The 12131-nt window shown below is 40.7% G+C and overlaps 1 protein-coding gene across 3 annotated transcripts in view; it reads right to left on the bottom strand.

Moving 5' to 3' along the window:
• SCN3B (sodium voltage-gated channel beta subunit 3) overlaps positions 1-12131 on the bottom strand; it is a 941302-nt gene that overhangs the window by 43831 nt on the left and 885340 nt on the right. For all 3 annotated transcript variants that reach the window (XM_085647252.1, XM_085647253.1, XM_085647251.1), the window contains one exon: positions 4496-4721. In XM_085647252.1, coding sequence (XP_085503378.1) covers positions 4496-4721 — 226 coding nt within the window. The remainder of the gene's footprint in view (positions 1-4495; positions 4722-12131) is intronic.

The raw sequence follows: 12131 nt of genomic DNA, 5'->3' as shown, positions 1-12131 counted from the left end.
TACTGAGCTCTGATGTCTGTCTTCCTTTAAGGGTTATTTAGTTACCATAGGGAATGTGGGCTCTTATTGGTCTGATGCTACATATTAACTTCTACTGTACCCATGAAAATATGGATCTGTATCCCGTTCTAGTCTTGAGTGTATACTGGGCACAGACAACTCTCTTTACTGCAATAATTCTGTGCTCCCACTCCTCTCCTCGCCTTCAGTGACAGTGAAGAATCCCCTCTCTAATGCTTACTGCTACTGTGCTTCATTTTTCATTCTTTTTCTTGGTGACACTCAGCCCTGATGCCTCCTTTTTTTACTCTCAGTGAAACTGAGCTCTGACACTTATCTTAAACACAAGTACACTGATATCTGTTCCTTCTCTTTACAACGAGTGGCACTGAATATAGTTTCCTCATTTAGCAGAAGGACTCAAAGCACTGACCCCTCTCTTACCTAGGTGATATTGACCTCAGACTCCTCCTATGACCTTAGAAATATTAATGTTCTCTCTTTCCTCCAATGGCAAACACCTATGACCTCTCTTTGCCTCATTGACACTGGCACCTTGGTCCTGTCTTATGGACAAAGAAAATGAACTCAGAACCCTCTATTCCCCGAGTAATAGCGAAATCTGTACTTTCTATAACCCAAAGGGGCATTAAGACAAAGGTACACTTCCTATCTCACCCTTCACGGTGCTGAGTTCTGACCCCTTGTCTTACCTCTGTGACAGTGCTCTAGTCTATACCCTCTACATAGTCTCATTGGCACTGTGTTCTTCTGACTAATCTCTTACTCTGAGTGACACTGGGTTTTGATTCCTCTCTTTAGAGAGAATAAGCTGAGATCTTTCTTTTCTGCTCATTGAAACTGATCTCTGACTCTTCTTTCACCATGTTAACACTGAGTACCAACCCTTCTCTGGCCCTCAGTGACAAAAAGGTTTGATATCACATTACCTTGAAGGACACTAAACTCTAGCCCCTTGCTTATCTTTCCTGAAACTCAGTTTAGATCCTTTTTTCCCACAGTGAGTATTAGCTCCAATTCCTTTGGCTTATCCTTATGGCCTTGAACCTGAACCTCTCTCTTATGCTCAAAAACATTGATGTACGTAATTCTTATGAAGACCCCTTTTACTACCAGTGGCACTCACCACTGACACCCCCCCTTACCCTCAGTGGCACTGAGTTTGAACCCCTCTGCATGTGTGCTCCTAAATCTCTTTGAACTTCAGAGAAAATATAAACACCTTCTGATATTCAGATAAAATTATTTCTCACTACTTCTTACCCTCACTAGCATTTACATTAGACAACTGTGTTAACCTGAGTGTCTCAGAACACTTCTCTTTGGCTCAGAGGCACAGACACCTGATCATTCTCCTTAACTTAACTGACGCCTGAGTCCTAGTCCTTCTCTTAAGCTTCATTGAAACTCAGCACTGATAGCTATACTTACCCTTAGTGACAGTGAGGTATGTTCCAACTCCCACCGTCAGTGGCAATGGGTTCTAATGTCCTTCTTATCCTTATGGACACTGAGCTCTGACTCCTCTCATCCTCTGGGACCTCGCCTACTATCAGAGACACTCATGTTAAGATTTACTAAGATTTTGCCTAGTTGTTGTGTCACTTTAGCGGTGCAGCCCCGATGTAAAATCCCTTTTTGAATTTCCTAAGCCATGCACTTCATTTTGAATTGCTTTGCGTGGTTTAGTGAATGGAAAGTAAAGCAAGGCAACACATAGTGCTGCCTTACGTTACTTTGCATTGGGTAGGCGTTACATGAGTGGTGTGTGTGCATTTCCATGCATCCATCCATGTATTACCAAGACTTGTAAACCTGGGTCTGTACCAAAATGGTGCGCCTACTTTACAGAATGTAACAAGGTAGAAATATCTTTATTTACCTTCATTCCTTTCTCTTTCCATGTGTGCTACATACTACAACACGCATAGAAATAGAATATGCCTCTAAGGATTGTTTTTGCGCAGAAAATATCCTTTCCTGCACAAAACTTAGTTTGTCTGTAATGCAGGCAAGCGTGCATCTCGGCATTAGGCAGGACACAGTGGGAGAGAGCAGAAGTGCACTACCTTTTGGTAAATATGGTGCATTTCTATTCTCTCCCTTTCTCGCACTGCAGCACAGCAAATTGACTTGCTGTGTTGTATTGGGTTAAATAAAGAAACTCTGTCCCTTAGTTCTGACCCTCATCCTTCCTCTTCACTTTTGAACTTTAATCCTTCTCCTAATCTTCAATGTGACAAAGTTTTGACCATCTATGTCAACAGAGACACAGCTTCAACGTATCTGATCTTTAGGGCTGCTGAGTACAGATCCTCTCGACACATTTGACACTACGATCTAATGTGCCTCTTAGCCTCAGTGGCACTGACCATAGAACACATTATGCCATCATTAAATCGAATCCTTTTCTTTATCCTCAGTGGCACTTGACTCAAGCCCCTCCTCTCTACTCTCAGTGGAACTAAGCTCACACCACTCTTTTACCCCTTGGAGTATGGAGGCCTTTTTCAATCGTAATCTTTAGTGCCACTGGGCTTAAATATTTACTCACCCTCATGGGTACTTAGATCTGCCATCTTTCCTCACTCTCAGTGGCAATGTGCTCTGAGCATTCGCCTTGCTCTCAGTGACAATGAGATTTGTCACTGCTCTTTAATCTCATTGATACTGAGCTCTCCCCACCTTTCTCGCCATCAGATAAAGTGAGGTCTGATACCTCTCTTAAACTTGTGTCCGCTGAGTTTAGATCCTCTCTTGCCCTCAGTGTGATTGAGTTCTGATCGCTCTTGTATACTTTGTAATGACAACCTTAGACTACTCCTATCTTCAGTTCTACTATGGTTTAATGCCTATTCTTACTCCCAATGACACTGAACTCCAACTCTTCTTTTTCAGTCAAGAATATTGAGTTATGTCTGCTCAATTAACTGCAAGTTCACTTAGTTCCACCATCACTGTACCTTCAATGATACCGAGTCCTGTCCCCTCTGCATTGCCCTGTTCTTTACTCTGCCCTCAGTTACATTGACCTCTGTCCTTATCGGCTTTTTTTACTGAGCTGTGTGTGTTGCTGAGCATCAATGAAGACTATGACTGTGATCTCAGTTTCAGGGATACTCAGTTGTGGCCCATCTCTTACAATAAAACACACTGTGTTCTAACACCATCTTTGACTCAGGGACTTATACTCATTTCTCACCCTCAGACACAGTGACCCCTCATCACTCTCATACCCACAGTCTCACTGAGCTTTGACAGCTATGCAGCTGTCAGAGACTCAAAGTTCTAGCACTTCAATTCTCTGTGGGGCACTGACCTTAGTCTCCACTCTTAACTCACAGAACTGAACACTGACCCCTCTCATTAGTCATAAGTCATAATGACATTGACCTCTGACTATGCTTCCTGTTTTCAGTGATAATAAGCTCCTTCTGGGTCTCACCCACACCAAGATCTTTCTACTTTACCCTTGGTGACACTAAGTTTAGACTCTGCTCTTACCCTTCTCCTCATTGATCCTTCATTTAAACTTCCCGCTTACCCCTCACCATACGATGAGTTACACTGAATTCTGAACCCTCTCCTCACAGTCGTAGACTGTAAGCTCTGAGCCTTCTCTTAGCTTCATGAACACAGAGCAGTACGCTTTCTCTTACCTAGTGATCCGTAGAGCTCTGTACTATTTTTAACCTCATTATTTCTAACCGTCCCTTACCGTTGGTCACACAGGTTCTGACTCCTCAAATTCATAAAGACACTGAGCTGTGACCCAACTCTATCCTTTAGTGAAGCTAAAATGTGGTAATTTTTTACCCCCTCAGTAACAGCAAAATGAGACTCCTCTGTAAACTTAAGAAACACTTTGATTGGACTCCTTTCCCAATTGCAAGAATACTGACCTTTGACCCCTGGCTTTACCGTAACTGACAGCAAGCCCTAACCCCTCTTTTTTCTCCAGTAAAATAGTCCTCTGATAACGTTCATAGACTCACTTATCCCTATTCATAGTGGGTGCTCACAAAATATTACTTTCAAGGAGGTTGAGGTCAGACCCCAGTTTACCTTCAAGTGTACTAAGCTCCTGAAGCTCCAGGCAACCAAGTCCATTCTTCTCATTGATCCCCAGGTACACTGATCTGTAACTCTACTCTTACCTTCAGATGCTAACCTTTGACCACTCTTTTACCCTAAGCAATATGGAATTCTGACTCCTTTATCACCCTCCATGACATCCAGCCCGGAACAAAAGATTTCCAAGACAGGCCCAGGAGAATTTAAATCATGCTATTTCTATCAATATTGTGACAAAAAACAAAAATGTCTGAAAAATGCATCTAAATGGGTGGCATTTGCTTAATAAGAATGTTATCAGGAATTGCTGGCATAGATCCATCTTCCCAGGGTTTACAATGGCCCAATATGCCCTAAATCCTAGCATAATCTAATGGACAGAGAGGCAGAATTCACTTACCTTCTTCAGTCACTACTAGATGAATGAGTCGTGTGCTTCGTACAGAAGGGCGGTGAATTTCAAACTTCAATTCACGGGTGACGTTGCAGGTGAAGGTGCCAGAGTCATTCATGGTCACATTGTGGATTATGATGGACACATCCTGCATGTCTCTGCTGCCCTCCCACTGAACGCGCCCCTGGAAGGGACTTACATGATCCTGTGGACCTTGGCTGTATTCATAAATCTAAGTTGGACAAACCGATAAAGAGGATTAGACCTAATCTACTCTGTATGACAAGAGAACAACTTGCAAAGCAACTTCTAACATTTGCATTTCAAAGAAAGTTTATATTTACAACATACTAAAGACATTATATAATGTCTAAAAGGTGAGTCTAAAATATAGGGATTAGAAAAGAAATTGAAAAAGGTAACTCTATGCTATATGTTTTGTAAATGCTCTCAGCGTGTATAGGCTCTGAACATCAGTACATATTATAATGATGCTTATTTATATATGCTTAGCAAATAAAATGTTACCACATGTAAATACCATTAGCTTTAATAAGATCTCTAACTGTATTTGGACAAAATATCGAGAGACAGAGATGTCATAAAAACATATCATGAAACAAAAATACTGTGATGTGGGTATAATGTCAAGAATATAGATTTTTAGGTATGTAAAATCGGTGTTAAGAATATCATTGTATTTAATATCATTTTCAATAATATAGTTGTTAAAAATATTGTTTTTTTGATTATTTTATTGTTTTAGTGTATATGGTACTGGTTTACCTAAAGAAGTCCTATGTTCTTTTGTCAGGGCCCCTGTTATTTTCCTGCGCTTTATGGTCTGCTTTGATACGTGAGGTTTCCATGACATATCTTCCGAAAGAGTGATATCCAGGAAATCAAAGGTGCTCACCCTTTCCAAAGGAACCCCTCCTAATGCTAGTTTACCTCTTAAGGATTTATGAGGATTGCGCAATAACAGCTTTGTCTTTGTAGTATTTACCTCTAGGCCTCTGGAGTAACAGAAAATTTTAAAACGATTTAAAAGCAAATGAAGCCCTCCTGGTGTGTTAGATAATAGCAACATGTTATCTGCAAACAGTAACGTTATCACTGGACAATGCCATTCACAAAGAGAGAAAAGAGTGTAGGCGCCAGTACACAGCCCTGAAGTACCGCCCTATTGACTTTTATTGGGTCAGTAAGCTAGCCTTTGCAGCCTCAATGAACCCTGGCAAAATATGCCTCATGGAGGTGAATAACGATCTCCTGGGGAAGGCCTGTATCTTGTAAAACATGCCAGAGCTTGTTCCTTTGGACGAGATCGAAGGCAGTCTTTAGGTCAATGAAGGCTACGTAAAGGCTCCCGCGACCAATGAGCACAGTCTTCCAAGTCAAGAGAAGGAAACAGAACACCTCATCAATCATGCTTGTTTTTTGTCTAAAACCAACTTGGTTTTATGTTCACTAATCCAGTCCTCAATCTTTAGAAGCAGTGCACGAGCGAACACCTTTTGAACCCAGTCTAAAAGGCTGATAGGTTTGTAGTTGCAGAATGAAGATCTATCGCCTTTCTTGTACACAGGAATGACCTCTGCTCCCTTCCAGGAAAAGGGTATTTGGGCCCCCTCTGCAATCGCATTGGTTAGGGCCAAAATGTAGCTTGTCCAGTTCTCACTATCGCGTAAGAATACGTCACCCGGTATGCCATCAGGTCCAGGGGCTTTAGCCTTAACGATGGAATTAATGCAGGACTTGATTATTCTTTTGGAAAAGAAATCAGTGGCTGTAACATGAACAAAACAAGGGCGGGGGGAGGCGTCTTCTGTGTCTAATACACAGGGCCCAGAATATAATAAGGAAAAGTGGTCATACTAATGGAGCAAGGATTCAAGAAAATGAAACTTGCTTGGATCAATTCCTCATTAATAAGTACTAACCTCTATATATAGAAAAGAAGTGAAAATAACTCATGCACAACATTCACATATGGGGAAGAGAGCTTTTTGCATGCTTAAATAACAAAGAATAATTTAAAGGGCAATCAAATCCCGCTTTAAACCGAAAATGCTTCTGCGCATGTGCAAACCAGAACTTACGTAGATAACCATGTGATTAACTCGTTTTAGAGGGAAACTCTCACCCGTGCGCAAGAATTACTAACCTTAGGTCTTAAGGCACCAAGTCCTTAGCATATACTTGCCTGAACTTAAAAGAAGATGTTGCTGCTAATGCTTCTGCTTAATGAAAGAGAATATAACATGGGATAGAGTAGGAGTGGGTGGTGAACAGTGATAATCACATATTTGAGAAATTAACATTGGTTTATGATTCTTTTATTAATAGTTTACATTTGGGCCGGTATACCTTGACAATGAAAGAAAATAGCGCTGGAAGAAAGATTGTACTGCGCATGTCGGGAAAGAGACAAAATGTGACCTAGTGCCCAGAAATTTGAACAACTGACAAAGATCAAGGACAATGGCTGTGTGAACATGGGAATGTGTGATATTTGTCAAAGGAGCTTGAATAAAATGTTATTTAATTAGTTACAAAATGTGTATGGGAAAGAAAGACATCGATGAGCTAAAGGGAAAGGGTTTACGAAACAAAAGGGTCTTAATGAATTGGCTGTGTCAGCATAGTATGATGTGAACTCCCCTAGTCACAACCAATCATACTTTATATTTTACCAATATTTGCACCTTTTGAAGGTGGGGCATGCAGAAGTAAGAGTATAACTAGAGTGACTTAATTAGAAAGGAGTGATGTCGATGCTGAGTGAGGTGTGGACGAGAGCTGCTGCTGCAAAGAAGAACAGACTGGGAAGATTCATTCTTGAAAGACAGCCTAATTAGATTGAAGATTGTGGAAGAATATCGAGGAGGGAGAGAGAGAGTAAGAGAGGGTTGCGCTCCGGTGCGTCTGGGTTCTAGAGAAGTTTTAGTAAGTATTATCCTATCCTGATTCTGTCCTATAGTCTTTGTCTCCTTATTCTTAATCAGGAGACCTTCACCAGTCCTTTGGCCAGAGGGTTGGGTTTCCCGTTTCACCAGTTGGTAACTATTATTCTGTCTTATATTTGCATATCCTTTGCAAATGAGTGAGTTATTATGCCTTTTGTCTCTTTATCCACTCCTAATGCATTGAATTGTTGAATGTGTCTGTGAATTGAATGTATTTGATAGAAGAAAAGTTTCTTTCCCATGAAAGTTGATGGAATTTGCACTGTGAATCTGCACAACTGAGCATTCATTTTGACTGAGTTATTAGATACATTTTTTTTAATGAATCTTACCCAGAGTCTGTGATTATTTTATTGAAAGTTGTAATTTATAATTAGTTAATTTGTTAATATCACCATCAACTACTCGACTAATGGTCCATTGAACAGAGGAAGAGTGTTGATCTGTGGACAGTAGTTAGGAATTGACTAATCAAGATCAAAGTGAATATAAAACTTGACCCCCCAGTGGAACAGCCAGGAAACTTGAATGTGTATATGGTCCCAATTTGAATTTATTGTTGACTGTGAAGTGTTAATCCCTGGCCTTCTGCTGGATCAGTTTTTCTGGTAGCAGAGCAATGGTTATTATCGATTAGTTTGGTGATTAATGGTTATTGATTAGTGATTATTGTTTTGATTAATAACTATATGCTTAACATTTAAAAAGTTAGTGTCCTGTTCTATGTTGTCTAGAAGCACAGGTACAGAGATACCTGGGAATCATAGGAATGGAATTTAGAAGAGTGTGGTAAATGGGAATCACACTGTAGAAGGTTACTCGTCTGTTTTCATAATACTGAGAAGCTACGCATGGCTGGCAGTATTATATTAGGGACTCTATCGTATAAGAGTAGAGAGTGAGAGATAGCAGAGGGCTTGCCTGTGGAAATTTGGCCTCACTCAGAAGAGGAGTATCCCTAGAGAAGTAACAGGTTGGCGCCGAGCTTAAGTGGAGGGTAAACAGTAGGTTTTACTCATAGTGACCGGAAGGAATTTTCTCTTTGTAGCGAGTGAAGAAAGTATCTTTGGTTTAGTGGAGCAGACAGAGTAGCACTGTTTTTACGTTGTTACTAACAACATTTTATAAGGAAAAGTTAGAAAGGATATTGTCGTATTACCTTGTAAAGGGAGGGTCAGTAGCAGGAGCCATACGGACATCACAGAGAGGCGCGCTGGTATTGGTTGAAGCAGCGGCGTGAGAAAACTTCAGATTGTAACGGGAGGGTCAGTAGTAGGAGTAAAACTGACGTCACGAAGAACCGCGCTGGCATTGGTCAGACTAGTGGGTGTGTTGTAATCTCTGATTGGTTATTAGACAGGTAGTGTGCTGGTATTGGTTGAAGAAAGGAATACGTAGTGAGCCCTGACTGGACTGTTGGTGTGAGTCACTCTGGTATGGGTCGAGTGTCAACGAACTTTTGGGATTTTGCTGACTGAATTAGTTAAATTGCAAGAATCGGAAGGATGAAACTGATTAATACAATTAAGAATTTCTTTAAAAAGGACAAGCGTATAGTGACTAGGGAGGGAATTCTTATGCCACCTCCCAAAATGCCAGCTTCCTTTATAATGATGGAAAGTGGATATCATACGTGTGTAAGGTTGGAGAATTGGGTGGAGTACACACAAAATTATGGTGTTTTAGCTTTCCCTGAACATGGTACATTTAATGTAAGAATTCTTCAGAATTTGAGAAATAGGATGAATTCGTTAGAACCAAATCCTAGGTTAACACAGTATGAGGCCTTGGAAGAATGGGGAGTTGAGGCATTTGAACAAGAGAAATACAGAGGAGGCAGAAGAATAAATAGAGGATTTTTACCCAGGCACCCATTTGACACTCGAGGAGACCAAATGAAAAGATGGAGAAGAGCTGTAGTAACGGAGGGTTTTTATCCAGTATTAGTGGCTGAAGATAAGGAAGGGAGCAAGTGTAAGGAAAAAATGAAACATAGGTGGGACAGGAATAGGGTGTGATGAGTCTGATGATGAGTTATTAGAAGATATTTTACTAAAAAGACCCCCGCCTTATCAAGAAAATGCTAGATACAAGTCCAAGTGACCCTATGATTGGAACTCCATTGATTCCACCAGTTCTATATGATCTAATAGTTATTCAAGCCTCACAAGAAAAAGAAAGGGATGCATTGAATAAAACAAAAGAAGAAATAATTCAGAAAATAAATCAATTAGGTTTAAATGCTGAAGCATTGACAGCGCCAGTAACTATTGGTCCTGTCATTCCATTGTATGGTGATAAACGAGTTACCCCCTATATCGCAAAATGTTTTAGTCTCACAAAATAGTGATAGAAAGATTCTAATGTTTCATTATTGGATCTCCCAAATATTGAGACTGTGACTGAAACCCCAAAGAGAATTCCACCCATACATGCAAGGAGGAAAAAAGCAACTGTCTAGGGGTGGGCAGAATTTGCGAAATTCACATTCGCTAATTATCGCGAAAATGTTACAAATCTCCATAAACACGAGGAAATATCGCGAAGATGCAGAAGTTTTTCTCCCGCCTGTTCACGGTATTGCGTGGTCGTGGCTCGCCAACTTACCCATGCGGTTATCGCGGGCGCGGCCATCTTGTTTTCACTTGTCTCGCGGTGCATGATCGCGAGAAGAAAGACGTGATCGCGCGATGAATGACGTTACTGCGGGCGCGAACTGTCGCGAGACCGTGCAAATGGCTACCAACAATCCAACATCTCGTGGAGAACGCGACCGGATCGGGAAAACTTGTCGGCGAACGCGGGGATTGAGGTAAGGCGATCGTGCGCACGCGAGAATGTATTATTTTACAGCGCGAGCAAGCAAAAAATTTCTGGTAAAATGCGGATTGCGGAAATGTTGACATTTTCGCGCTCTCCGCGGAACGCGAAAATGTCAAATTATCGCAAATTCCGCGAGCGGAATGGAATTTTAGCCCAGGCCTACAACTGTCACTCCAGTGGCAGGAAATTTTACTGGATTTTCTCCTGACGATCTGTAGGAATGGGCACAAGGATTAGAAAAACAGAAAACACCCCCCAAACCTAAAGATGTAAGCAAGTTGAGGGTAGATTTGGAAGAAATGATCATTGGCACAATAGGTCTTGACAGATTAGGTTCATATGGAGATGAAGAGTTGTTGTTTTTCTATTAAAGTATAACTTGGAGGACAGAGAATCTTCATGAAAAAATAGCGGAAGCAGCTTTAGGATTTGGAATAGATACAGAGAAATCAAAAATACTACAAACACCCATAGATAAGAATTTACTGAGAAGGAGTTAGAAAGTTTCAATGCATCAGGAAGAAGATTGCAAATAAAGAAATTAATACACATTTTGAAGAAATGGGGAGATGTAGATAAATGGAGATGTAGATGGTCAAGGAAAGAAAGATGAAGCAACTTCAGAGGAAATATCCACATTCCCGTTGAGGGAGGTAGAAAAGGTGGAAAACATGTGTGCGATGAGAGAAGTTCCTGGTGGTGGATATGTTAATGTTCCATGGAGTAGGCAGGATATTTTGTCCTTTACAAATGATTCTCCTAGATTGAGAGAGAAACAAATTGAATGGTGCAAGCAGATAGAGAGGTTTGTAAAAGTGTCAAAGGTTTTGTTGAAAGATTTGGACGGCTTGTTTGATATAGTGGTACCCACAGATTTATGGACAGAATGTAAAATTACAGTTGATTGGCCAGCTGAAGAATATCCTAGAGACGCAAAGACAGGTGCACCTTCAGAGGAAGTAATAAAGAAATATAATCAAGTGATTACCTTTCTAAAAGGAAAAATTCCCCTTAATGAAACAGATTGGTTTAAAATAGACAGAACAACTCAAGAACCTAAGGAGTCAGTACATGCATACTATGAGCGGTTATTGCAGGTATTTAAGCAATATAGTGGATTTGAGAATATTGGTGATAAGGATAAGGGACATTTCGTGTATAGATTTGTGTATGGGCTAAGATTAGAAATTAGTCAGATGATTCAACAGCGTATGCTTTGTTCGCAAAGCAAGAAAATTGATGACATCCTAAAGTACGCAAAGTACTGTAGTAATGACATTGATGCAAAACATAAAAAGTTAAAAGAAAAAATTATGTGGGCACAAGTGAAATTGGCTGAACATCAAGAGGCAGTTTCTGGTTCTCAAAATGACAACCAGACGAGTGTGCAGAATCAGAATAGTCAAGTATTGAATGGAAATAAAGGAAGAGGTCGAATGACTAGAGATGAAGCGAAAAAAAAATACCCTTTCATGGATGCGGGCAGCTTGGACATTGGAAGAATGAGTGTAGAAATATACAACAGAATAATGGGGTAAATCAAATTTTAAATCCACAGATGCAGAATGAGGTGGTTGTGAACCAACAGCAACAGATAGTTACTCCTCAGTTACAGGTGCCACAAGCCCCTTTACCCAACAATTTGTACGCTCGGGTGCAGAGATACAGTGTGAACACCGGATTCCAAGGAGAGAGTGGTAAGAAAACACAGACCGTTCAACAATATTAGATGTAATGTGATGCGAGTAAATTGGGACTGCAACAATGACAGTGCCTGAGGGGGGAGGAGGAGTGCGTACTTGGCGCATCCTTGGCGGTAGATCAGTCAAGTCCTTTTGTGGATAGAAACA

This window comes from Triturus cristatus, chromosome 3_2 (assembly GCF_964204655.1).
Source record: "Triturus cristatus chromosome 3_2, aTriCri1.1, whole genome shotgun sequence".
Classification (NCBI taxonomy): domain Eukaryota; kingdom Metazoa; phylum Chordata; class Amphibia; order Caudata; family Salamandridae; genus Triturus; species Triturus cristatus.
This window is presented reverse-complemented; position numbering and strand designations above follow the sequence as displayed.